Genomic DNA, 24,985 nt, shown 5'->3' on the forward strand with positions numbered 1-24,985 from the left:
TAAAGCATTTACTTCTCCATCTGACAGATGCGAGGTATGGGAATAGTCCACTGAGCGTTCCTCACTATGATATCTCTAGCTATACTATATACACCCCGTATCTACTTTGGAGTTGCCTTTCTGCTCCAAGGATCAATATATTATCTGCCACTCGCAAAAGACCTCTTGACATACTACTTACATCCGACACTTCCCTCATTATCATTACCCCTGTCCACACCATCACCAACACCTCTATTGTCATCTCAACCTGGCCGGATCCTTCGCAAGTCACCTTAGTCGTCCGACCACATCACAAGCCTCCGGACAACAAACTAACCGTCGTTGTCCAAGCTAACTAAACAGTTGCAGTCCACCTGTCTTTGTTCCATTGAGGTCTGTCAAGGACAGGACCGTGACAAACATTCCCATTCACCTGTATTTTGCGCTTCTCGATAGGAGTTGGGTAGATTTGTGGCTGCAAGGGCATGAGCTGCAAGACTGAATGATGTATCATCATCATGGAGGTTTAGTTCATCTGGACTTTCAGAGGAGGAAGAGGATTCTTCATCTTGCATGTTTTGTGCAAATTGTCGTTGCACAATCGCATTTTGACGTCTGGGATCACATTCAAGATTTCGTAAAAAGTCTTGATTCTGTGCGTTTCTTTGCTCCTCAAGTTGCTCAAAGAGAGTTTGTATGCGCCCCAGTGGCTGAGCTTCATTTCGGTTGAGTTCGTCTTGTGGGTCTTGCGCAATGTCATTTTGAATATTTTCAACTTCAATTGAGATTGTTGTGAATTTTGATCTCACTTGTTGATTATCTAAGTCCCTGTAAGACGGATTTGACTGATTTTCACGGTGAATATTCGCGCCACTACCAATAATATGTGGTGCAAGTTCTAGATCAGGAACTTCAGGAATTTTGGAGAAATCTGATTTTGTAGCGAAAATGACATCTCTTGTGTGTCACGGCCGTCGAACAACTATTTCTTAATAGACCGACGGTCGACGAACCTCGGCTAACTTCACGCTCTGAGTCGATGTCTCACCCAACCAGTAGGGCGCAGACGTCGAAAGGGGTGTAACTACGGCGTACTTCGGCGTAGTTACTCTAACTAGGGTTTTGTTCTACTGATGGCGATGTATCTTGATTTATAGCTATCTCTATCTGTCTTTCACTACTGACAACAATCAAGGATCGCTGAAGAACTTCAGCGATCTTCTCAGCTAATATTATCTACTCCTCCTAGACGTTCATCCAACCCTCTCGCGCTTTGACGTACTTCAACGCACTTCGTCCAACTTCCCCGAGCCCTCGGCCATCCTCTTCCTCCTTCGACTAACTCCGCCTAACATCGCCGCACTTCTGCTCCCATTGTCCCTACTTAGCCTAACTCCGCCTAACATCGCCGCACTTCTGCTCCCATTGTCCCTACTTAGCCTAACCCCGTCTAACTTCGCCGTACTTCTGCTCCCATTGTCCCTACTTAGCCTAACTCCGTCTAACTTCGCCGTACTTGGTGTCAGAAGTCCTGAGTTACGTGTAGAGTAAAGAGGTTAAGGCGTGATGGGGTTTTGATGGCCAAAGGAGGGTCATTGTTGGTGGAGTAATCGAGGTGTCACGACGTAGTTCGTGACATTGTGATCCAAATCTTTTGTGTGACAGTGTCCAAAATGCGAAAGTTGTTTGTACCATCTTGGTAGCCAAGTAGTTGGCCCTTGCAATAGCGTTGTGCAAGTTTGTTGCTTTGTTTATGGTCACGGTGGTAAACTTTACATCCAAATGGTTGAAGATGAGAAAGTCGCTTTTCGCTTTTGTACCAAATGTCATCTGGAACTTGTCGCTTTGGACCACCAGGACATCGATTGCGAGTATAAGCAATGTAATTTGCTGCTTCTGCCCAGTACTTAGCAGGAAGCCCAGAATGCGCCAGAACTGTACGAACTCCATTGAGAATTGTAAGATGAAGTCGTTCTGCATGTCCATTTCGTGTATGCGCATCTGGAGGTACTTGAATGTGTTGAATACCGTGTTCTGCGCAAAAGTTCCTCATGGCCATAGAACTGAACTCTCCACCATTATCAGAGCGAAGTGTTTTGACTTTAGTATCAAGTTGTCTTTCTACTTTTGCAATATGGTGTTGTAATTGTGCAAAAGCGTCTGATTTGTGTTTGAGAAAGTAGAGATGTACTTTTCAGGTGAAGTCATCATAACAAGATAAGAAATAAAGCGCTCCACTAAGAGATGGAGTTCGTGCAGGTCCCCACAGATCGAGATGAATGACTTGTAGCGGTTCACCAGCATGAATCTCGCTTGGAATTGATGGTAATCTCCTCCCTTTTCCCATTACACAACTTCTGCACTGAAAATCGTTTGCATGAGAATTTGTAATTTCACATCCTAACCGTCCTGACTTTGACAAATTGATTAAAGCGCCAACATTAAGGTGTCCGAGGCGCTCGTGCCAGTCTTGTAGGTCAGTTGTGGTCGCAATATTTGCAGTAGGAGTACTTGCTTGTAGAAGATAACGACGACTATGTTTTTGCGCAGAGAGAAGAACTTGGTGATTCTTGCAGAAAGTTGCAATTCCCTTCCTGAAGCGCCATTCTGAATCTCCCTCATCTTCCGATGCGCCTACAGACACCAAATTTCGGTCCAAACCAGGAACTAAAAGCGTGGTTGGAAACTCTACACCATTTATGACAAGTGTACCAGCTTGTGTACATGGTAGAATAGCTGAATTTCCGAATTTTACACGAGTTGGAGGGATTTAATGAATCGACGAAAGCGAATTTTTGTCATTACACATGTGATGGGAAGCACCTGAATCCACCACAAACACTGACTTTGATTTTTCAGCTGAAAAAGCAATGGGATTGTCTGCAGTAGCTACAGCAGTGAGAAAAGCGCTAGCATCGGAAAGAAAGGCAATATCGGCTGTTGCTTTTGAACCCTCTGTTGCTTTTGGCTCTTTTAAAGCAACATTTACGCTTTTTGAACTTTTCCCTCAGTTTTTGAAGCAATTTTCGGTGCAATGACCAGTTTTCTGATGAATAGAGCAGTATCTTGAATGATCGGCCATGGAAATCGATCAAATTGTTTCTTTGGGTTGTTAAAAGTCGATTTAAAGCAAAATTTCCATTTTGCAAACATTCCAGTTGCGCTTTCTCCCTCAGTTTTCCTCCAACTCCATTCTGCTTGAACTCCAGCCTGTACTTCGCTTGCAGATAGCGATTCTCTGAGCCAAAGCGTCTGTTTAAGTGTTGTAAACAACTCTGGAAGCGCCAATGTCATAGCATAAGCTAGCATTTTGTCTGACAAGTTCTCCCCAGCCAAATTCAACTGTGCATGTGCACTGAGTTGCGCAGCAAGTGCTGGCATTGGATCCTCCCCTTCTAAAATTGTTTTCCAAGCCATTTCTTGAAATAAGGCAGCTTGCCTTGCTCCAACAGCTGCAGAGTACTGTTTCTTGATCTCCTCCCAAAGTGATTTCGGATTGGGTGATTTCCAGTCCTTGACAGTTGCAGGCAGAGCTGAGGAAATTGTTTCTGAAAGCGATTGAAAAATGATAGAATATACTTTTGCAAACTTGAGTTGTTCTTTTGACTTTTCGGTAGAAGGAGATGGTGGTTCGGTATCGATATACGGTAGTGATCCCTTGCCCATAAGTGTGGTAGTGATATGAGCTTCCCATTGCGCATGATTCTCACTTCCTCGCAATTTTACAATTTTTACTTTTACTTCGGTGTCAGATGAGTCGGACATTTTTTCGAGATTGAATATCTTGATAACCAATGGAGAGATAAGGCTGATTTTGAGTGTGGGGGTAGACGCAATGTGTTATTACAGGTGTAGTAAAATTCAGCGCAGTCGGTTTGAAGTGGACCAAGTAAAATGAGAAAGACGACGTTTGCGTTTTTAAATGTGGATTGAGGTTTCAGATTTACAAAATTCAGATAACTTTGCAACGACTGAAGCTACAATGCTGAGATCAAGGGTGGTGATAGACGCAGTGATAGCGGATATGTGGACAGAGTGAGAGGACAAAAATGGGAGTATTGATTGAGATAATGGAAAAAGCGATATTTTGCAATATGTAAAATCAGCAAAGTTCAAACAACAAAGAATAGACTCTCAGAGTGACTCAGCTGATTGCAAGGCGCGCTTGGTATGTCCTAGGACTCAGAGGTGCGCCACTGGGGTGTCCAGATTTGTCTACACCGCTGTATCTAAAGTGATACACAATGCACCTCCCACAATAAAGCAGGTCCGGTTTTAGGAGCAAGGAGAGAGTAATGTAAATGAATGAGAGGAGAAGCGAAAGTGTTTCAATGTGGCAGTTACCGATTGCACCAATTCCGACTCAGACAAGATGTTGGCATACGCTATGACATTGGCACTAGGGGTGCTCAGTTCTAATCGGCCATTATAACGTCCGTTGAAATGGCGAAGGAATTCCCCCTTTGGGTGATTTGAGCGTCATTATGATGGGACATTTTCACAGACCAAAAGTGACCGTTTGTTTTTCAGCCTCTCCGTAGAAACACTATCACATGGTAAATATCAATGACATACCAATATAAAATATACCAAAAGGAAGAAGAGAATCAGGTCTATCTACTGATATAACTTTTATGCTTTGAGATGTTGCATAGGCTCCATAACAATCTACTGTAAAAATGTCCATTTCTCCTGCAGAATCAGGTTGAAAGGATGTCTAAAAGGCGTGCTGAGTGTTGTTAGGCGCACTAAAAAGACGTCAAATTACAGTCTAAATTGCGGGTGTTCACTTCGGGACAAACCGACAATTTCACGGCCGATTAGAATTGAGCTCCCCTACTGTCACAAAGCGTGTGACAAGTCGAGCGAAAGTCGGGGAAGGGTATTTAAGCAGCGATCAGCGGTAGGGTTAACCGCCGATTGATAGGCCTTTTTGTCACAGTGGTTAACATCACTGTCACGTTGGGCACTGTTATATTGAGCCAATGCTGGTTAATTGGTCCTCGTGACAGGCACTTCCAGAATTGTATACTACGCTTAAACAGACTCTGTGGTTAGGAGAAACGCTATCTTCAAGTGAAGTACAAGCTGGAGTTCAAGCAGAATGGAGTAGGAGGAAAACTGAGGGAGAAAGCGCATCTGGGATGTTTGCAAAATCCACATTTCGCTCCAAATCAAAATTAAACCACTCCAAGAAACAATTTGATCTATTTCCACCTGCAGACCACTCAAAATACTGCTCATTCCATCAAAAAACCGGTCATTCAACTGAAGATTGTAAGACTAAACCAAAGAATTTGAAAAGCGCAAATTTGGTATCAAAAGGAAAAGAAAAAGAAACTTCCAATGTAAAAGCGACAGCTGGGATTGCTTATCTTTCCAACGCTAGCGCTTTTCTCACTGCAGTTGATACTGCAGACAATCCCATTGCTTTGTATGCCAATTCAAAGTCGATCTTTGTGGTGGATTTGGGCGCTTCTCGTCACATGTGTAATGACAAAAATTTGCTTGCATCAATTCATTCAATCCTTCCAACTCGGGTAAAATTCGGAAATTCTGCTATTCTACCATGAACACAAGCTGGTCCACTAGTCTTAAACGGTGTAGAGTTTCCAAACACGCTTTTGATAAATGAGACGAGGGAATACACGGAAATAGCAATAGCGCTACAATGTGGCCGTTACCGATTGCACCATTTTGTCACGGTCGTTGTTTCTTCTTCTCTAATGACCGACGGTCGACAAACTTTGGCTAACTACGTCGTAGTGGGGCGTCGATGTCTCACAAGGACAGAGTACTTGTACGGGAATTACGGCTAACTTCGCCGTAGTAATACATCAAGTGGTGAATGATAAGATGATTGTCGATGAACTGCGGCTGACTTTGCCGTGGTACGTTGTCACGAACTACGTCGTGACACCTCGATTACTCCACCAACAATGACCCTCCTTTGGCCATCAAAACCCCATCACGCCTTAACCTCTTTACTCTACACGTAACTCAGGACTTCTGACACCAAGTACGGCGAAGTTAGACGGAGATAGGCTAAGTAGGGACAATGGGAGCAGAAGTGCGGCGATGTTAGGCGGAGTTAGGCTAAGTAGGAACAATGGGAGCAGAAGTACGGCGAAGTTAGACGGGGTTAGGCTAAGTAGGGACAATGGGAGCAGAAGTGCGGCGATGTTAGGCGGAGTTAGGCTAAGTAGGGACAATGGGAGCAGAAGTGCGGCGATGTTAGGCGGAGTTAGGCTAAGTAGGGACAATGGGAGCAGAAGTGCGGCGATGTTAGGCGGAGTTAGTCGAAGGAGGAAGAGGATGGCCGAGGGCTCGGGGAAGTTGGACGAAGTGCGTTGAAGTACGTCAAAGCGCGAGAGGGTTGGATGAACGTCTAGGAGGAGTAGATAATATTAGCTGAGAAGATCGCTGAAGTTCTTCAGTGATCCTTGATTGTTGTCAGTAGTGAAAGATAGATAGAGATAGCTATTTACAAATCGAGATACATCGCCATCAGTAGAACAAAACCCCAGTTAGAGTAACCACGGCGAAGTACGCCGTAGTTACACCCCTTTCGACGTCTGCGCCCTCCCGGTTGGGTGAGACATCGATCCATAAGGATCAAGTTAGCCGAGGTTCGTCGACCGTCGGTCTATTAGGAAGTAGTTGCTCGAGGGCCGTGACATACGTCGAACTGCTCGGTGGTAGCTCTCCCTAACTCGACGGTTGTAACTACTGAATATATCTTTTGCTACTGACAATAATCAAGGATCGCTGAAGAAGTTCAGCGATCTGTAAACTATCTATACTTCTCCTCTCCTCTCATAGAATGTCCTTCAACTCCTGCACAGCCTCGCGCTCAGTCCCCTTCGCTCAACTCCGTCGTACCTTGCCATATCCCCGGTATCCTACTCCGCTCACTTTGACTAACTTTGCCTAGCTTTGCCTAACTTCGCCTACTCTGCTCTCCCTCGGTCTCCTTCTCCTAACTTTGCCACAGTTCTCCGTTAGGCGGGGTTGTCGTGACAAATAATCCCTAGGTCTTCCGTAACTTTGTCGTAGTTGGTCTCAGTGGTTCGGGGTGGTGGTGGATAGTGGTTCTGTGATGGTGAAAGGAGGGTCGGTGATGGTAGGTGTCAGGGATGTTACGACATGGTTCGTGACACATTTCCAACAGAATTATCAACTTTCACAATATGGTGTTACGGGCGGGGTCCAATCCCCAATGGGTAAGCAAGGTGACTGAGATGGGGCTGTAATCCAATACTTGTCTCTGGCTCGTAGAGCTTGAGGAGTATACAGAGGGTGAAAAGGGACTGAGGGTACTGAGGGAACTGAGAGAACTGCCAGATGTCAGGCTGGATCTGACCGGACTGACAAGTTAAGAATGAGATTCAACATGAGATTCCTAGGTGGTGAACAATATGTTTGGAGGGGGTTTATATCCACAGCAAAACAGGCTGAACTGCAAAACTACAACAAAAAGCTACGGAAGAACTGCTAAACATTTTTGCAATTGGCAATCCTTACATGTGAAACTAAGAACAAGAGGCAAAGGACCCAGGGGTCCAGGGGTAACTATTTAAGTTCATGGATGTAACAAGGAACAATAGACAGAGGACACAGGAGTCCAGGGGTAAGTGTTTGAGGTACGTGAACGCAAAGGAGAACAATATATGAAGGGCACAGGGGTCCAGGGGTAAGTGTTTCATGTGTGGGAGTGTAAGTGATAACAATAGGGATTGTTGAAGGAGATCAAGAACAATAACCTAAGCCAAGGGGGGTCAGGGGTGAGTGTTCCAGTTGCGTTTCAAGTGCGGGAACATGGGAAAAGACTATCTTAGGTGGCAAGTAGGTGATGTATGACATCTGGACACCACCAATTACCCAAAAGATTTGGATCGCAAGAGATGTCATTTTTGCTACAAAATCAGATTTCTCCAAAGCTCCTGAAGTTCCTGATCTGGAACATACACCACATATTACTGGTAGTGGCACAAATGTTCACTGCAAACAATGGTCAAATCCGTCTTGCAGTGGTACATCTGATCTATCATGAAGAAACCTGAAGATTAATAAATGTCTTTTCTGGAAAAAAAGGGGGAAACTCACTCGGCAATGGGGTTCAAAGCACTAGAGTCGAGTTGTTTGAGTAAAGTTTCAGCCGGAGCTCCCAAGAATTTGGCAATGGTTGAGCAGAATTACAGCAGTTGGTAGATAGCATCCTCATTCCCATCCTGCTTGGTGTCCAAAGTGATGAAAATCTCTTTGCTGTAGTGTTTCCATTCTGATAGATGTAGCACCTGTTCATAGATGAGGTCCTCGCTATGTTCATCCTTGGAAGTGTGACATGCAGAACATTTGCCGGAATTTTGCTTAGGTTCTGCCTGAAGGTCAGTAACAGCTTTCTTTTGGATGGAGTTGGGGTATTCTGGACTGAATGAGAGAGTCATGACAATGTCCTGGTTTCACTTGCTGCTTTCACAGACTCCCACACTTCTAAGATCTTCCTTTCTACATATGTCCATTGAAAAAGCATTTGATATGTGTACCACAAGTGTCAAGGATACTGCCCACCCTGGGACAGAGGACAAAGGACAAGGGGACAAGGACTAGGAGTGACAAGGAATATACTTATGATAACAGGACTGAGTCCAACAAGGAATAAGACTGTGACCCAAGGAATGTCTCTGGCTTGTCTGACAAGACTGGGAAGGACTTGGACTGGAACTGTAACTGGACTGGATTGGACTCAAAAAAAGGGTGGCAATGGAAATGACTTTTGATCAAGAACTCAAGAAGACTACAAAGTACTAAATAGGGTTTATATAGACAAATCAGGCTTTCTACCAGGTTGAACCGTCCTGAGTAGGAGAACACCGTAATCCTTGGTGTACCTATCATTTTCTAACTAGCAAAGACAGACTGCACATTCTTGGCGTGCTGCGTGTGATACGCTGTGGACTGCACTAGAAAGCACGCAGCACGTTGTGAACCGTACGCTTGCCTTAAATCCAACTGTACAGTTGGGTGTCAAAAGTCATGATCCGGCTCCTCATAGTAATTTCCCTATGAAAATCTGTGTACACGCTTGTGCTGGAGATAACTCTGTCAGTTTTCCATGCATGACCGTCAGCAGCATATCAAAATGTTTGTAAGTTAGTACTTTATCATGATCTGTACAGACTACAGCAGTGTAGTTTGAAATATATTTATGGGGATCACCTAGAATATGGTCCGTTTTGGGTCAAAAAGACCTGTCTCCTATCAAATATTGAAAAATGCCTTTGACTTCCAGTGACAACAAAGCATGATTTCCAGTCCTGTATGCATGTACAAATTGTACACATGGATTTGCATTCATTAATGCTTGGGGCATGCCTAAACCCAGATAAGGAAGATACAGCAGACCAAAGTTGGCTGTCATCATTTTACAGCCAAATTACTATCAAAAGCCGGATCATGACTTTTGACACCCGACTGTACTGAGGTCTTGGGTCTCATGCCATACCAGGCATCATACCTGAAGATAACATAACTAACTAAAGGTTCCTCAGGTCTCTTGCCTCAAAGGCATCAGAGCAGAACTAAAACATGCAGAAACTGATACTTGTTATTCATGACAACAAGATTCTTTACTCAGATATTTGGATTGTTGGCAGGGACCGGAATGATAAAGGGAGTAGGTGGAGGCGAGATCCAATAAATGAATAATGACTCTTGATAACTTTCAACCCGCTTCCTGACTGCCAATTGTCCATGATGTTGTTTGAGATGGTGTAATGCATATGTCCACACTTCCAAGGGTGCTGTGAGATGTAGCAGAAGTGTAATGTCAGCAAAGGGCAATGAACTGACAAGATTAATGTGGGTTGAGAAAACAGACATGAATTGCCAAGACTGAAATGACTCACCGATATCTATGATTTCCCTCACCCTACGCTTTTGCATGCTCTTCCCCTCCTCACAATGTTTGGCTGCAGCACAAGATTGACTACGTTTCCGTTTTTGCTTTACAAGAGACCCGGGGGATCCGCCCCCGCTGGAAAAAGTGGGTCGCGAACCCAAGTCTCCGCCAGCGTGAGCTGGATTGAAAGTATCCATTTCTGGAAACGACACACCTGCGGGAGGTCGCCGTCTGGTTGCCCATTCCTTCAACGCTTTTGGGTAGGTTGTGAACCTACCGTTTGTGAGCAGAGTGTTATTTAAGAAGCATGACTTCGTCTATGTGATCAATATCACTGTGAATTTGCTACTGGATCGGTCTCGGATGCTATTCTTTTCAGACATTTTACGTCAAGCTTAAATTGTCCATTAGTATTACTTATGATCTCCGCTTTACGATTCCATTTCCTCATCAGTGATTTTGTTTCTGACTTTGAGTCATTGCTGAACTGTACTGCCCTTATTTCTATCGTCAATTGGTCTCTCAGGTTGTTTAACAGTATTTCCTCATATTCATCTTTGGTCAAATCAACATCACCAAACACACACCGGCATCTGCAGTTCCAGATCGTCCTTAACATAATCGCCATTCATGTTGACCATAACCTTTGATTTACTCTGTTTTCCTTTTTGTTTTCAAAGTTAATCAGGTTCAGGGCTTGTATGTCATTTATACTCATTCCGGGGCAGTCTTCCTTCAAAGTGCTCTCCCATATTCTTTGTGTCATTCTTCTGCATTCCGCAACACCAGGTCTTTTGCATTTTACAAATATGTGCTCGATTGTTTCTAGTTCCCTACAGAAAGAGCATAGATGCTTTTCCATATAGCTTAATTTATTTCCCACATTGAGGGACTCGTTGACTATCCTCCAGATTAAGTCTTTGTTTTTATTTGCCGTTTCTGTTGATCTTATCTTTGACCACAACATCTCGTCCGTTACTGGCCACCCTTTCTGTTCCGCATACTCTAGAGTTGCTGAGATGGATCTTGACTTATCCTGATTTTTGAGTATCAGGTAGTCATAGATGTCCTTAAGGCTCAATTTTTTCATAAGCATTCCTTGGATAGTGTAGTAGTTTGTCCTAGGGTAGTTTCTTGCATCTCTCTGCCTAGGGCTGCATATCTGTCTGCCTCTTCATTTCCTATGTTTCCATTATGTCCTTTCACCCATGTTAACCATATTCTCATGGGGAATTTTCTTGCTTCGTGCAATAAAACTTTCATTAGATCATCATTCTCCGTATTTAGGTATCCCATGTCTTCACTTTCCTTAGCTACATGGGTACCTACATTTATTGCATACATTGAATCAGTTCTTATTTCCAGCTCTTGTGTTTTAGACGCATGCCTAATAGCCATGATTAAGGCCCATAGTTCCGCTCTTTGGTTCGTTTGCCTTCCTGGTGTTCTGAAAGGCATCCCTCTCTCAGTCTCCCAGAATATGCCAGAGCCGGCTGTCACCTTGACCGTATTTAGGTTGATGCAGCTGCCGTCTGAATATATGATTTCCGTCTCAGAGCTTTCACCCTTTGGCAGGATATATGGGTCTCTGATAGGTCTTTGATTATCAAATACTGTCTGTCCAAAGATTCTAAACGAATCTCTTGGTTGCCCTCTGGCGATGAAGTCATACCCCATTTCCAGTTTCTTTGCTGTTTCTTTCGTTACCTTGACATGTGTCACAGGTTCATATTGTCTGCTGCTTAGGTCTGGTTTCCATGCAGGTAGTATTGCATTATATAATCTTCTGGCCATTTCGTCACATCTATTTCTATCGTTTCCAGTGAGGCAACTATTGTCTTGTTCAATAAGTCTACCCTCTCGCGAGATTTGTTCTAGGTCTCCTACTGTTACTATGTCATGATTTTCCCTTAGACATGTCGTGCTCGGTCTATAGTGTTGTCTAAGATCCTTCGGTACTACTCCGGGGTGTAGCAGGAAGTTCATGTTCCGTTTCATTTCCTCCGAGGGTCTGATTACCTCTAGTCTGACATTATACTTCTTTGATATACGTAGCATTTTAGTGACAAAATCAGGGGCATACTTCGTGTAAATACGTTTTGATATTTGCTGGGTGAAGGGGTCCGTTACTAGGTTGTTCTTTTTGCTCTTATCATTTATCTCATTCATCACAAACCATTCGGCAAAGTCTCTCCATAGGGGTTCACCGTTTGGTTCAGTTATCAGTTTCTGTAGCCACTGTATTCTTATTGCTTCAAGCCTTGACTTAATGTCTATCATGCCCATTCCTCCTTTTTCGATAGGAAGGCACATTTGCTCTCTCGATATCTCTCCTCTGGTTTTTGCATTCCACACAAAGGTCCAAACCATCTTGGTCAATGTTTTCACCACTTCTTCTGGGACATCCATCATTGTGGCAGCATACCATACCTTTGACAGAATCATTACCTTTGCTATGATGATCTTTCCTATCAGCGATAGTGAAGTCTTGTCCCATGCATTTATTGCTTGTCCTACATTATCTATTATCTTACTCCAACATGTATCAGCACTTGTTCTGTTCCCTAACCACACACCTAAAACCCTTATTGGGGTTCCTTCTTTCACTGGTGGAGTCCCGTGCAGTATGATATAGTCTTTGTTTTTTGCTCGTTGTTCTTCGTTTCCTAGTGCCAACACCAGGGTTTTGTCTTCGTTGAATTTTGCAGAGCTGGCTTTACAATATATATTGAGGCATTTATTAAGGTATTCACCTTCTTTCTTGTGTCTCACTATTATGTTCAGATCGTCTGCATACAGTATTTTGACTAGTCGTCTTTCAGAATTAGGGACTTTTATCCCCTTCATAATGCTGTTTCTCAGGGTAATCGAGAGAGGTTCTATTGCAATATCAAAGAGTAGGCATGACAGTGGGTCACCTTGTCTTACTCCCCTTCTGATCTGAAATTTTTCCCCAACGTGCCCATTGGTTATCACTCTGGTGTAGCTTGCTTGATATATATTGTTTACATAGTTGACAAACTTTGACGGGAAGTTAAATTCATTGAGGACATTTTCTAACCAGTCGTGTGCAATTCTATCATAAGCCTTCTCTTGGTCTAGACTAACCAGGAACCCTTCCAGGTTGTTCTGGTTACAGTATTCAATAGCTAGGTCCATCACTTTTATCTGTTCTCCTATGTAACGTCCTGGTATGAAACCGGCCTGTTCAAATCCTATGATGTCTTTGATGAAGGAACCTATCCTGTTGGTCAAAATCTTAGACAGTATTTTGTAGTCAGTGTTCAGTAACGTAATCGGTCTATAGTTTTTCATCTTAGTCTTGTCTCCTTTCTTGTATAGCATGGTTAGGATCCCTTCACACACAAGGTCGGAGGAAGGTCCATTCTCAAATATCCTGATGCTTTCTCTCTTACTTCCTATCATAAATCTTGAATCTTGGTTGCAGTGCAAGCAGTTTATAAAGGGTCTCAGCTCATACCATGAGCCACCAGCCACCACAACCCCGAACCACTGAGACCGACTACAACAAAGTTACAAGAACCTAACGAGCGTTTGTCACGACAACCCCGCCTGGCGGAGAACTACGGCAAAGTTAGGAGAAGGAGACCGAGGGCTACAGAGTAGAGTGGAGGAAGTAAGACGAAGGGCGGCGAAGTAAGCGGAGTAGGACATCGGGGATATGGCGAGGTACGGCAAAGTTGAACAAAGAGGACTGAGCACGAGGTTGTGCAGGAGTTGAGGGATTTTCTATGAGGAGAGAGGAGAAGTATGTATAGTTTACAGGTTGCTGAACTTCTTCAGCGATCCTTGATTGTGGTCAGTAGCGAGAGATATATTCAGTAGCTACAACCTTCAAGTTAGGGAGAGCTACCACTCAGCAGTTTGACGTATCACGGCAAAGTTAGCCGCAGTTCATCAACAGTCACCTTATCGTTTATCACTTGACGTATTACTACTGCGTAGTTAGCCGTAGTTCCCAGACAAGTACCCTGTCTCAGTGAGACATCGACACCCTAGTACAATGTAGTTAGCCGAGGTTTGTAGACGGTCGGTCAGAAGAGAAGAAGAACCGACGTTTGTGACATTTCCCTCCTACTTTCCCTCCGACTCGCCCTCTTCCTACAACTTTGCGCTTAGCTTTCCTTCCCTCTATGAGTTGTGGTACGACTTACAATACACCTTGCGGTACAACTTGCGGGACAATGAATTGCGGTACAAAGTGTGGTATGACTTGTGGGACAAAGTGCGGTACAACTTGGATTTCAACAGGTGCGAGTTGAGACTTAGTAGTCTTGACTCCAGCAGGACTGTTTGTATCCATCGCATTACTAGCAACTCCAAGTTGAGACTCAGGAGTCTTGACTTGAGGAGGAGCAGGGATTATATAATGAAGTCTCGAGTGAGTTTCAAACCTTTCTTTCACATGATCATCACGGTGGGGGGATGAAGTGTGAAAGTGAAAAAAAATTCATGCTGGATTAGGCTATTGAGCTAGGAAGAACCCTGATGGCCCCTCTCATCGCCTCCGCCAGTTGATATCCTAGTCATAGGACACGCTCTCATATAGATAGAGTCCGGAACGTGACATGTATTTTCATAGGCATGAGAGAAAGACCCGACGGATAAACATGGATCTATGCACGACTCCGCGGCTTCTTGACGCCCTCCAGTCACTTCAGCTCACGGTCGGACAATGCTTGCTTCTCATCCTCCTTCCTCGTCGCGATTCGAGTGACGTGACTAGCTCGTGAAGTCGCTCACACACTCCCACACATTGTCGACGCCTTCTTTCCACAGACTGACTTTTCCATCGGCACAGCTAACGGCCAAAATATTGCCCGCTAGTGACCAGCTTACTCTCCATACCGCGTCGGGGAAGTGCGGGTCTTTGGAGTTTGGTGCGGAGGGGAGGAGTGCGGTAGACGTCCATGGCGCTGAAGGGGAGGGACGAGAGTGTATGAGTACGGTGCGATCCTATTTGTTGGCGTAAATCTAATCCCAGTGACCCGTACATACCTGAGATGCAGACGCAATGTACATACCGGGTAGACCGATATTTGGAGCCCAAGCTACATCCCGAACCCAATCATCGTGTCCTTTGATCACCTCTTCCTCCTCCCATTTTTTCGCTACGTCATCGTACGTCCATATCCGAATGAGGTTGTCATTACCACCAGACACGAAGCGCTTCTGTACTGCCAGCTGGGAAGATGATGTTGGACCGGCGGGACGAGACGTTGCGGTGGCTTGAAGTGGGGCTGTGAAGACGACCGACGGTGCCCAGGAAACGGCATTGGCGCCAGTGCCGTGGGCGGGGAAGATGGAGGCATCGGTTGAGCCATCATCTGCGTCATTCGTCAGTCGAGAGTCCATGATCGGTATCAGAGTTGAACGCACTCTGGAAAGTCAAGACGGAAACCTTGCCATCACTGGAGCCACAGACAAGGATGGGTCCCAAGTCGTAAGGAGCCCATGATATAGAGTTGACTGCAAGTCAACCAAGTGGCTCGGTATAGCCATAACAAGGTAGCGTACCACTGGCAGTATGTAGTGTGTGCTCTTTGATGCGTTCCCATCCATCCTGCAACTCCCCGCCGCCGCCTTTGGCTTGACCGGAACCAACTTCCTTCCATATGAAGACTCTGCCATCGTAGGAGCATGAAGCGAGTATTGAGCCGAAGGAGGGATGTGCCCAGGCGACCGACCAAACGGCTGCGGAATGTCTGAGACTAGATGAGCACAGCTATAAGCAGTGAGACTGGCATACGCACCCTTTCAAGATGACAGGCTCGCCCTTTGCTTCGCCCCTGATGACGTTGAAGATACGAATGGTCTTGTCAGAGGAGCAAGTGGCGAGTCTTTTACCATAGTAGTCGAGCTGAGAGTCATGCTGTGATAGATGAGTGACATCTTCACAGCTCAAGGTAGCAGGATGTGAACTCACGATCATGTCCTCGTGCTGTGTCTCCACGGGAACAGCTTTGGAAGGTTGAGCAGTCTGACAGTAAGAACGCAACACACGAAGCCAGAAAGGAAGACGTCTCACCATTGTGAGATGAAAAGTATCGCTCAGCGACCACGTTTCTCTTCTACCACTCGCTAGGTCTTTCAAAACGAGTATGAAGAAAGAGGGAGAGTTCGAGAGAGATGGGGGATAGAGTAGTAGGCTAAGAAGTGATGGCAGAACGAGGATGGAGATGAGGGGAATGCAGACGTGGAGTGAAATATGCTTACGTAATAAGACTTTGTCGCTGATGACCCACTTTTATACTCAAATTACCTTACATACAGTAGTAATTACTCTACTCGTACCCGTACTCTACTTAACAACCTACACCTACCTACATACATACCTTAATATCTACCAGGTCAGCTTACCATGTTCGATCTTGACACAGTCATACAGACGGCGTTTAGGGAATGTTCAGATCTCCCGAGCGGTAACTATCTCCTGCGGGTTAGTCGGTCAAGGCTGAACCACCGTCAGGCCTCACAGATCTGGACACGTATCGCCGACATGTCCTCGCTCAGCTGCAACAGCCCGACTTGGTGCGTCTCGTCCACATGGATTGCTGGCTTGTTCCCCCTGGCTCATATCAGATCCCCCCACTATCTCCAAGAGCTACACCTCTTTCTGTCGTGTCCTTCAACTGTCTGCTCCAAGACACCGGGTACCCACTGGAAGTGTTTCTGCCTGGAGGCGTCACTCAATCTACCGAAGTAGACTTGGATCCCACCTTGTTGAAGGAGAGATGGATAGGGTGGGGCGTCCAGTAAGTTCTGCGATACCAATCATGATCTCTATCCTGATGCCGCTCGCAGAATCCCCGGTCAGCAGCCATGGTCATCCGCAAAAAGTGCCCTCGAGCACCTGTCTGGTCCTGAGGTCACCGAAGCTCATTTGATGCCCAAGACTACCAGGTCAAAGTTTCCTCTCCCGACAAGCCGCGATAGCTATGTCGGGGCATTGTTGAAAGTGAGCTTCTTCTTCACTGTGCATGTATGAACTGAATGACAGATCTACGATGGTCAGCCGTCGCACAAACCAGGGTCCGTCGAAGAGTACGTTGGCATCGTCTGTCAATCTCCGCTCCCCACGGCCATGTCATCGGACGGCGACGAAGACATCGACATGGTTCCTTGCTTGCACGTATTGTCGACACGATCTCCAAACGTTTCCGCTCCCCCATTTCCTTCCGATGACACTACGCGAACCGAGTTGATCCGCTCCTTAGGCGAATGCTTCCAACCGAGAGATGACGTTGCTGGCGAGTTATTATTACTCTTCTTCTTGTCCTACCCCGTCAGTCGACCATCGACGGCTTCGCCCATCGGCACACTAGCCCTGAACCTACTTCGATCCAAATCCTCGTCGGGCATCGAGATGGTAACCCGTTTGTTGATGCCAATCGTTGTCGAGCTCCCCCTTACTTTGCCTCTACTTCATTCGGAAACACTTTACCCGAGGTGCCTCGACTCTACAAATCTCGAAGCAGGATTACTTCAACTCGCACCAGGGACAGTTTTGGTGTTAGACGAAGACGGCATGGGCGAAGGTGGTCAGCTGGGGGATAAGGCCGTCAAAAACCTACAAGCTCTGGCTCAATGTATATCCGAACAAACACTTCGGTACGAGTACCCATACATGGAGAATCTCAAAATGGAATGCGCCATTCGTCCATTGATATTCAGTCAAGGACGAAGCCTTTTACCGGTGAGTCGCACGCATCGTTTTGTCCAACGCTGACATCGGTGAGGTGGACATTTGCCTACCTGTCACTCCCAGCGACGCAGTGCCTGACATAGACGAGCCAACTCTGCAACGTTATCGATCCTTCTTAGCCGGTCATGCGACATCATCGCGAGCTGCTCAGGTCGAGATACCAGACGCAATCTCCGCCTACATTCAGGAAGGCTACGTGGTCGACAGACGAACAAACGCCGAGAGGGGCGAGGCGAGTGCGGACGAGTCTTTGAAGAGAAGGATGCGGCTGGCCCGGTAAGCTCATGGCGCATCCCAGCCTCCAGAGCAAGGGCTGATATGATCAGGCTCTTGGCTCTCTCTCACGAACCTCCGATACTGTCACGCGACGTGTGGGAACGGGCTATTGCCTTGGACACGCAAGTACTCGCACGTCTGCGGCAGCGGAATGAAGCTCGCGAAATTGTCAAGCCTGGTGCATTAACTACAGTAGCTACATGAATTACGCATCTATCAGATTCTCCCCTCCCTTGGCTTTTGATTCGGATGGCTTGCTTGCCTTGCGGGGATAAAATTCAGCCAGGATCTGGGATCAGTCAACACTTCCATCGATGTATCATATCACTCACCTTTGGGCTGATACGGTTGAGTGACTCTTTGGGGAAGATTCGTAAGAGCTCCCATGCGATGTCGAGAGACTCGAAGATGGTTCGGGCTTCATAGGCACCTGAGGATAAGTAGAAGAGCTCCCGAACATCAAGCACTACTCACCTTGACCAACGAATTCCTTTTCGAAGCGTTCGAGGAACTCCAAAGCAAGCTTGTCATCTGATGACAGAGCTTCCTCGCCGACGACAGCCTTCATCGAGGCAGCGTCTTTGCCGACCGCGTACTTGGCGTACTTCCGTCAGCGGGTGACGTACGGTCAGACTTACCAGCTGATTGGAAACATCGCCGTGGTCCTTTCGCGTGAGCTTCTCGCCAATGGCACTTTTCATCAGTCGGGACAGAGACGGGAGCACATTGATGGGAGGGTAGATCTGTCGGTTGTGGAGCTGACGGTCGACGAATATTTGGCCCTCTGCAAATTGAGCCGTATACGCGGATGCTGATGAAGCGACCCACCGGTGATGTAACCTGTCAAGTCTAGCGATTAGCTGATACTACTGAGCTCAGTACCAGACCTACCAGGAATGGGATGAGTGATATCTGCCGTCAGCGATACTGCCGCTGAATGCGATGATAACATACCGTCATTGGGCATGGTGAGGATCGGAACCTGCGTGATTGACCCGTTACGTCCCTCCACTCGTCCAGCCCTTTCGTACAAGGTCGACAAGTCGGTGTATAGGTACCCAGGGTAACCTCGACGACCCGGGACCTCCTCACGGGCGGCTGATACTTCTCGAAGAGCGTCAGCGTAACTGCGATCAGCATTTGTTAGGGGCGCGGCTGTTTTGCTCACCTGGACATGTCCGTCATGACGACAAGCACGTGCTTCTCTAGCTGGTAGGCAAAGTATTCGGCCGTGGTCAAAGCCAACCGAGGAGTGATGATACGTTCGATTCTGAGGTCAGCGAGATCCTTCATTTGTTGACTCACGTGGGGTCAGACGCCAAATTGACGAAAAGAGTACTATTACTGATGGAGCCACTTTCTTCAAAGTCTTGTTTGAAGAATCGAGCCGTCTCCATATTCACACCCATGGCGGCAAAGACAATCGAAAAGTTGTCTTCGTGCCCGTCATGCACCCCTTTAGTGGCGCCTGGCCGTTTGACAAGCCCAGCCTGTCGACAGATCTGTGCAGCAATCTCATTGTGCGGCAAGCCTGATATTCAATCCCCAGCTCACTGAGGACAGGTTCCTCGGCACTCACCAGCGGCACTAAAGATGGGGATCTTCTGTCCTCGAGCGATGGAGTTCATGGTATCAATGGTAGATATACCAGTCTGGATCATTTCCTCGGGATAGATTCGCGAATATGGGTTGATAGGGGAACCTGTCGTCAGCTTGGCCCACCGGGTAGCATGGCTCACCGTTGATGTCAAGATAGTCCTCGGCCCAGACTTTGGGCCCCTTGTCGATAGGATTTCCACTACCGTTGAACACGCGGCCAAGCATGTCTTCCGAGACGGGGAGTTTCATAGAAGATCCTGAGAAGGCGATACGAGTAGCCGATGTGTCGACACCAGAAGTCCCTTCGAAGACCTGTACATGAGCATGGCACAAAGAGAGAGGGATGACAAAACGTACCTGCACGACTGCTTTTTTCCCACTCACTTCGAGTACTTGACCTCCACGGATCGTACCGTCGGGTAAGGTGAGCTGTACGATCTCGTTGTAAGACGGGAACTGGATGATCAGTCTTGGCCTGGGATGAAAGCGAGCAGAGGCGACATACTGAAACGTTGTCAAGCACTACCAATGGGCTACAAGTGAGTAGGGAGCTACTTTCAAAAGTTTGACTCACCCGTTGACAGCGGCGACAGTGCGATAATCTGAGATCAGCTCGGAATGCAGCGAGCAACGTACCCATGCGGGGATTGACATGATATTGGCGGACAGCGGCGGCCTGGGTGAAGTGAGCGAAGACGACGTCAACTGAGAGTGATCAGACTGACCGCATGTATAGCAGCTAGCTCTCTGTCAGTCATCTTTGCGTCTGTCATGATGCCGTCTGTCAAGTGTAGGGTGAAAGAGTAGAGGTAAGTATGGTGTACAAAGCTCAAAGGGATGAGAAGCGAGGGTGTGTGGTAAGGTAGGCTTGTTTACGTAACATAAGTTACTCAGACTCGTCATAGTCGTCGAGGTAGAGTCCTCACTCACGTCGATAAAAGTTCATGTTCTTATCTAACCCTCGAATCGTCCTCGGTCGCTTCCACTCGATGGCTACTTACACTCAAGAACGAGCAGCTGAGCTCAGGGAGAACATCGGGGCTGTCCTAAATGCCATTGACAGTGCTGCTGGACCCAGTGTCAAGGTAGGTCCTCCCCCCCAGCTTCCTCAGTCAGCTGAAGACTCTGCAGCCCCGGTTGGTGGCTATCTCAAAGCTCAAGCCTGCTTCAGACATTCAGGCTCTGTATGATGCTGGGTATCGTCACTTTGGAGAGAACTACATTCAGGAGCTGGCGGACAAGGCGGCGATAGTGGGTCGTCGCCCCCACCACGACGTCAAACTCACATTTTAGTTGCCCAAAGACATACAATGGCACTTTGTTGGATCTTTGCAGAGTAACAAGGCCAAACTAGCAGCTTGTGAGTCAAACATCATACCGAGTCTCATTCACTTCAAGCTAAAGTCGTAGCGATCCCCAACCTGTACTGCCTCGAAACGCTGTCATCGATCAAGGTGGCCGATCTTCTGGAAAGATCCATATCGGATCGACCTGCCCTCAACGTCTATCTGCAAGTCAATACGTCTGGCGAGGATTCGAAATCAGGGCTTTCGCCTCTGACTCAAGACCGAGATGAGCTCCTTCAACTCGCCCTGCATGTCAAACGGTCATGTCCTCATCTCAACCTGTTAGGTCTCATGACTATCGGATCGTTTGGATCCTCGCACGACACGTCCAATCCCAACCCCGACTTTACATGCCTGAAGCAGTCACGGGATGAATTGAGGAGAAAACTAGTAGAGGCCGGCTTGGAATGCAACGACTTGGAGTTGAGCATGGGCATGAGTGCCGATTTCGAGCAGGCGACGAGGGAGGGTAGTAGTAGCGTCAGAGTGGGCACAAGGATATTCGGGGAGCGACCAAGAAAGAACTAAAAGACATCTTGAACGTCATTACATGCATAGAGGTACAATCTCTCTCATATCGACATCATCAGGTGATGTCTAGTGTAATCTTGCCCAGAAGCCAAATCCGACGCTGAACCGAGATTGGGGTAGAAGGGCACCAAAGAATCGGAAGAACCGAGGATCAGGGTGTCTGTCTTTAGCCTTCATATCGGCTGCAGATAGATCAAACTCACTATACATCCGCCAGTAAACCTCACGGACTCTACGAGCGGGATGAAACATGCCCTGCAGAACATATGACAGCACCACACCAGGGCCCACACCTAATCTCATGGCCTCTATGGCGTCCATGACTCCACCAATGACGTGAGGACTCGTCTCGAAGATGTTGGGCCACACGAGGTTGAGCAGGTGCGTGAGGGCCTCTTCGTAGCCGAGACCAGCGACCCCGATGGTAAGATGCTTCACAATGGCGCATGCCGTCTGTCGATGTACGTGATCACGATCGGTCAAGGCGTCTTCCAGCAGGCCGACGACAGAGTGGATGTAGTCTTTAGACATTTCACCGACATATTCGAAGACGAACGCCAGGGCCTTGAGGCAACCGTTACGAACGTTGAGTTCTGGTGTGCGATATTCGTTGAGGATGGCAGGGATACAAGTGAAGGGCCCACACGTCTCGGCTACAATGGCAATGGCGACGGTACTGCAGACTCGACTTTGCCGTTCTTGTACCTTGAGGTTTGTGAGAAGAACGCTGAGAACGTCCTGAGGACCGATAGCCTTGGCTATGTAGCCAAACGAGTTGACAGCTGCTCGTCGAATCGCCTTTTTATGTGCTTTGAGGAGATCGAGCAGTTCGAAACAGATTCGCATCCATTCTTTGGCAGGCACAAACTCTGCTCCTCGATCGGCGATACGCCCGATAAGATTGATAGTTGCCTCTTGCACTTTCTCGTGACGATTTCTCAAAATAGGGGTCATACGTGGGACTGCAATCAGCTAGATACAGACGACGTGAGAAAGACTCACGGAGATCCTTGACAGGCGGGTTCATCTGCGTCATACCAACAACGTTGGCGATAGCTCCCTCTGCGGCAATCAAACTGCAGGTCAGCGGAGATATATTGTGAGGATCTCAAGAGGGATAGGCTTGCACGTACCTTCCGAGTGCATCCGGGTATTCCTCACCCAATTGCTCGAAGATAACAACTCCCAGCTTACTCAACAGATGATCCTCCCCGTTGCTCTTCACTATAGGAGCGAGTTTCGTGGTCAGGTCAGCGGCGAGCATTCGGACTTTGGCACTCTTGTTGGTGAGCCGCCAGAGAATCATTGAGATGATTTGGGGAAGATACGGTTTTACTCGACCACCGAGAGCACTGACCACCGTACTGAAGCCATCCAAAATGATCGTATCCTCAAGAGTTTGCTCCTGGAAAGCGAAGATGATACCGTCGATGAGTTGCACTTCTAGACGCTCGTCAATGTCGGCGGCACCCGTGTTGGCAATGACCTTGGTGATGGTCTCCATGACCATTTTACGGAAGGGCTCGGACTCATCCTTTAGATCATTGCAAATTCGTCCAACAATTTCGGCAACACCGGCTTTCTGCGCGAGCTCAACAGTTGTGTCCACGAGCTGCTTGTAATTCCGTCGGTCGAGAGCCATTCGACGAACCCAGAAAGCTTTGTAGAACTCCGGCAAGACTTCAGTCTTGATATACGTGGGGGTCACACCTTCCGTTCCAGCACATTGCTTGACGACTTGGAGAACGATGCGTCGCATTTCCTCGTCAGATGTCCGAAACTCACGGATGAGAATCGGCATACACTCTCGAACGTAGTAGCCGGCATACTCGGGGTCCATGAGAGGAATGATGTAGCCGATGGCCTTGAGGAAGGCGGCGAGCGTTTTCCCTCGATGCTGTCGGATGCCCAACCAGAGGGGTTTGAGCACGTTGTCGAAGGATTCAATCCCATAAGGTGCGGCAGATTCGGCCAAGGCAGCCAGACTAAGAGCAGTCATGGTACGGACCTTTTGTTGTTCGTCTTGCAGACCATCTGCAACTGCATCGACCAAGTTCCGTAGATGTGGAAGAACCGCACAACCTGTCATCTGAGCAATCTGCTGGATGATACGAATACCCGTGTGTCGGGCTTGCCAGGATTTCTTCGAGCGACAGACAGCTTTCAGGAAGGGGAGAAGAGCGGGGATGCCGAGGGCTGAGGCGACTACGGCAAATGCACGAGCGGTGGTATTTCTGACATATTCGTCGACATGATCGATATCGGGACGCATGGTTGAAATCATGTGGGCTAGACCGGCAGCTTTGGCAAGGTTACTGATGATCTCACGACCTTCTACCCGAGCGTAATAGTCCTCATCGATGAGGAGAGGTTCGATCACGACCAGGATCTTGTGAACATAAGGTCGCACCAGGTCGTCAAGTTTATAGAGAACTCGGTCGATGACTTTGACAAGTAAATGTCGTTCTTGATCCTCAAGGGAACGCTCCATCAAGAGAGGTAATATTTTGTCAAACAGGGGTCCGGCTCCGAATTCTCGAGCGCGGTCGGTGATTTGTCGTAACGCTGATTTACGTACAGGTGGCGTTCCGTTCTTGATCTTCAACAATAATCGCATGATTTTGCGCTCCTTCAGCTCTTCAGTGGTGTACCCAATGTCATCTTCCTCACCACCCCCATCTCCCAAAATCTTGGCGAAGTACTGCGTATCCTCTGGCTTCAAGAACTGCAGAGTCCCAATCCCTTCAATCTCAGTCTGCTCCGTCGTACCCTGCAAACCGCCAGCTGCCGTCCTCGCCCTCACAGCATCGGCATCGTCTTGCATCATGAAGCCATCAGAAGTCTGAGCCGGGACCAATTTTCGAACGGAAGGTGCCGGCTTGTAGTCGTCCGGGACTTCGATGATCACATAACCATCTACAACACCAGGTAGGATACTGTCGAGCTCCTCATCGGTGATCGCTCGATAACGCTTGTCCTCTACCATGACTACTCCATTTGTGGTTTGCGAAGCGGCACCAACTGCGGCATCGGAAGATGAAGGAGTCTGATCCCATCGCGACCGCTTGATTACCGCTTCTGGAGCAGCTGCCGGAGTCTGATCCCAACGAGACCTCCGCTTGGTCGACGCCGTATCTGAGGAAACATCGGGTTTCTCCTCTTTGACATCATCCACGTCCCATCTTCTCTTCCTTCTCGGCGGTGTAGCGTCGCCAGCTTGGTCTTTTGGAGGGGTGTCACCTCCTGTCAAGGCTCGGGGTGGCGTCTTATCGTCCACTGGCTTGTCCAGTTTCGACTGCTCATCCTTCTCGAGCTGCTCCTTGTACTTTCTAACGCGCTCCTCCTCTTTCTCCAAGTTCTGTCTCCTCATCCTATCCTCGTAACTGTCATCTTCTCCTTCCAGCGTAGCCTCTGTCCGCTTGAACCGCCGCAGATGATACTCGGTCTGCCTGGCTGCCACCTGACGAGCCTGTGATCGATCCATGGTCTCGTCCGGTATCTCCTCTGCCTCTATCATCTCGGCATGCTCGTCCAGGAGCTCTTGAGGAGCAGAAAAGTTCTGCAGGGTGGGATAGGATTGTTCGGCCATGATGATGTATGGAGAGGGGTTAATCCAAGACAGGG

General features: G+C 47.4%; 6 protein-coding genes across 6 annotated transcripts; 2 read left to right on the forward strand and 4 right to left on the reverse strand.

The window, feature by feature from the left end:
* Positions 1–9,615: 9,615 nt before the first annotated feature.
* On the reverse strand, positions 9,616–10,515 carry TREMEDRAFT_58084 (uncharacterized protein; the record flags this gene model as incomplete). Its single annotated transcript, XM_007001072.1, has 4 exons — positions 9,616–9,785; positions 9,891–10,061; positions 10,098–10,200; positions 10,471–10,515. 4 exons carry the CDS (start codon positions 10,513–10,515, stop codon positions 9,616–9,618), a joined length of 489 nt encoding a protein of 162 aa, XP_007001134.1.
* Positions 10,516–14,463: 3,948 nt separating this feature from the next.
* Positions 14,464–16,035, reverse strand: TREMEDRAFT_41427 (uncharacterized protein). Its single transcript, XM_007000847.1, has 7 exons — positions 15,933–16,035; positions 15,831–15,884; positions 15,658–15,776; positions 15,422–15,609; positions 15,284–15,373; positions 14,903–15,231; positions 14,464–14,860 (listed from the first exon to the last, which is right to left on the reverse strand). The coding sequence occupies exons 1-7, from the start codon at positions 15,933–15,935 to the stop codon at positions 14,627–14,629; spliced, it is 1,017 nt and encodes a 338-aa protein (XP_007000909.1). The 5' UTR covers positions 15,936–16,035; the 3' UTR covers positions 14,464–14,626.
* Positions 16,036–16,265: 230 nt separating this feature from the next.
* TREMEDRAFT_66633 (uncharacterized protein) lies at positions 16,266–18,089 on the forward strand (the record flags this gene model as incomplete). Its single annotated transcript, XM_007001793.1, has 6 exons — positions 16,266–16,343; positions 16,487–16,659; positions 16,709–16,862; positions 16,905–17,600; positions 17,644–17,845; positions 17,908–18,089. The coding sequence occupies 6 exons, from the start codon at positions 16,266–16,268 to the stop codon at positions 18,087–18,089; spliced, it is 1,485 nt and encodes a 494-aa protein (XP_007001855.1).
* Position 18,090: 1 nt separating this feature from the next.
* On the reverse strand, positions 18,091–20,430 carry TREMEDRAFT_66634 (uncharacterized protein; the record flags this gene model as incomplete). The annotated part of the gene is made up of 16 exons (XM_007001794.1): positions 18,091–18,174; positions 18,218–18,315; positions 18,360–18,489; positions 18,524–18,669; positions 18,714–18,734; positions 18,777–18,797; positions 18,840–19,012; positions 19,054–19,155; positions 19,191–19,416; positions 19,465–19,587; positions 19,625–19,796; positions 19,842–19,940; positions 19,990–20,017; positions 20,059–20,086; positions 20,121–20,189; positions 20,415–20,430. 16 exons carry the CDS (start codon positions 20,428–20,430, stop codon positions 18,091–18,093), a joined length of 1,536 nt encoding a protein of 511 aa, XP_007001856.1.
* Positions 20,431–20,473: 43 nt separating this feature from the next.
* TREMEDRAFT_25035 (uncharacterized protein) lies at positions 20,474–21,358 on the forward strand (the record flags this gene model as incomplete). Its single annotated transcript, XM_007000511.1, has 4 exons — positions 20,474–20,569; positions 20,616–20,735; positions 20,778–20,844; positions 20,895–21,358. The coding sequence occupies 4 exons, from the start codon at positions 20,474–20,476 to the stop codon at positions 21,356–21,358; spliced, it is 747 nt and encodes a 248-aa protein (XP_007000573.1).
* Positions 21,359–21,362: 4 nt separating this feature from the next.
* On the reverse strand, positions 21,363–24,967 carry TREMEDRAFT_41430 (uncharacterized protein). The gene is made up of 4 exons (XM_007000848.1): positions 22,495–24,967; positions 22,364–22,437; positions 21,565–22,323; positions 21,363–21,521 (listed from the first exon to the last, which is right to left on the reverse strand). Exons 1-4 carry the CDS (start codon positions 24,948–24,950, stop codon positions 21,403–21,405), a joined length of 3,408 nt encoding a protein of 1,135 aa, XP_007000910.1. The 5' UTR covers positions 24,951–24,967; the 3' UTR covers positions 21,363–21,402.
* Between the last annotated feature and the right edge of the window lie 18 nt (positions 24,968–24,985).

This window comes from Tremella mesenterica (genome assembly GCF_000271645.1).
Source record: "Tremella mesenterica DSM 1558 unplaced genomic scaffold TREMEscaffold_1, whole genome shotgun sequence".
In the NCBI taxonomy this organism is placed as follows: Eukaryota; Fungi; Basidiomycota; class Tremellomycetes; order Tremellales; family Tremellaceae; genus Tremella; species Tremella mesenterica.

Excerpts from the sequence above, each read along its gene's own strand:
- TREMEDRAFT_41427 (XM_007000847.1), bottom strand. Across the intron at positions 15,374-15,421 it reads CACACTACATACTGCCAGTG|TCAACTCTATATCATGGGCT; the intron begins GTACGCTACCTT and ends GTTGACTTGCAG. Across the intron at positions 15,232-15,283 it reads TTCCGTCTTGACTTTCCAGA|ATGATGGCTCAACCGATGCC; the intron begins GTGCGTTCAACT and ends CGAATGACGCAG.
- TREMEDRAFT_41430 (XM_007000848.1), bottom strand. The coding sequence starts at position 24,950 with ATGGCCGAACAATCCTATCCCACCCTGCAGAACTTTTCTGCTCCTCAA. Across the intron at positions 22,324-22,363 it reads CCCGCCTGTCAAGGATCTCC|TCCCACGTATGACCCCTATT; the intron begins GTGAGTCTTTCT and ends AGCTGATTGCAG. Across the intron at positions 21,522-21,564 it reads GGTTTACTGGCGGATGTATA|ACACCCTGATCCTCGGTTCT; the intron begins GTGAGTTTGATC and ends GGCTAAAGACAG.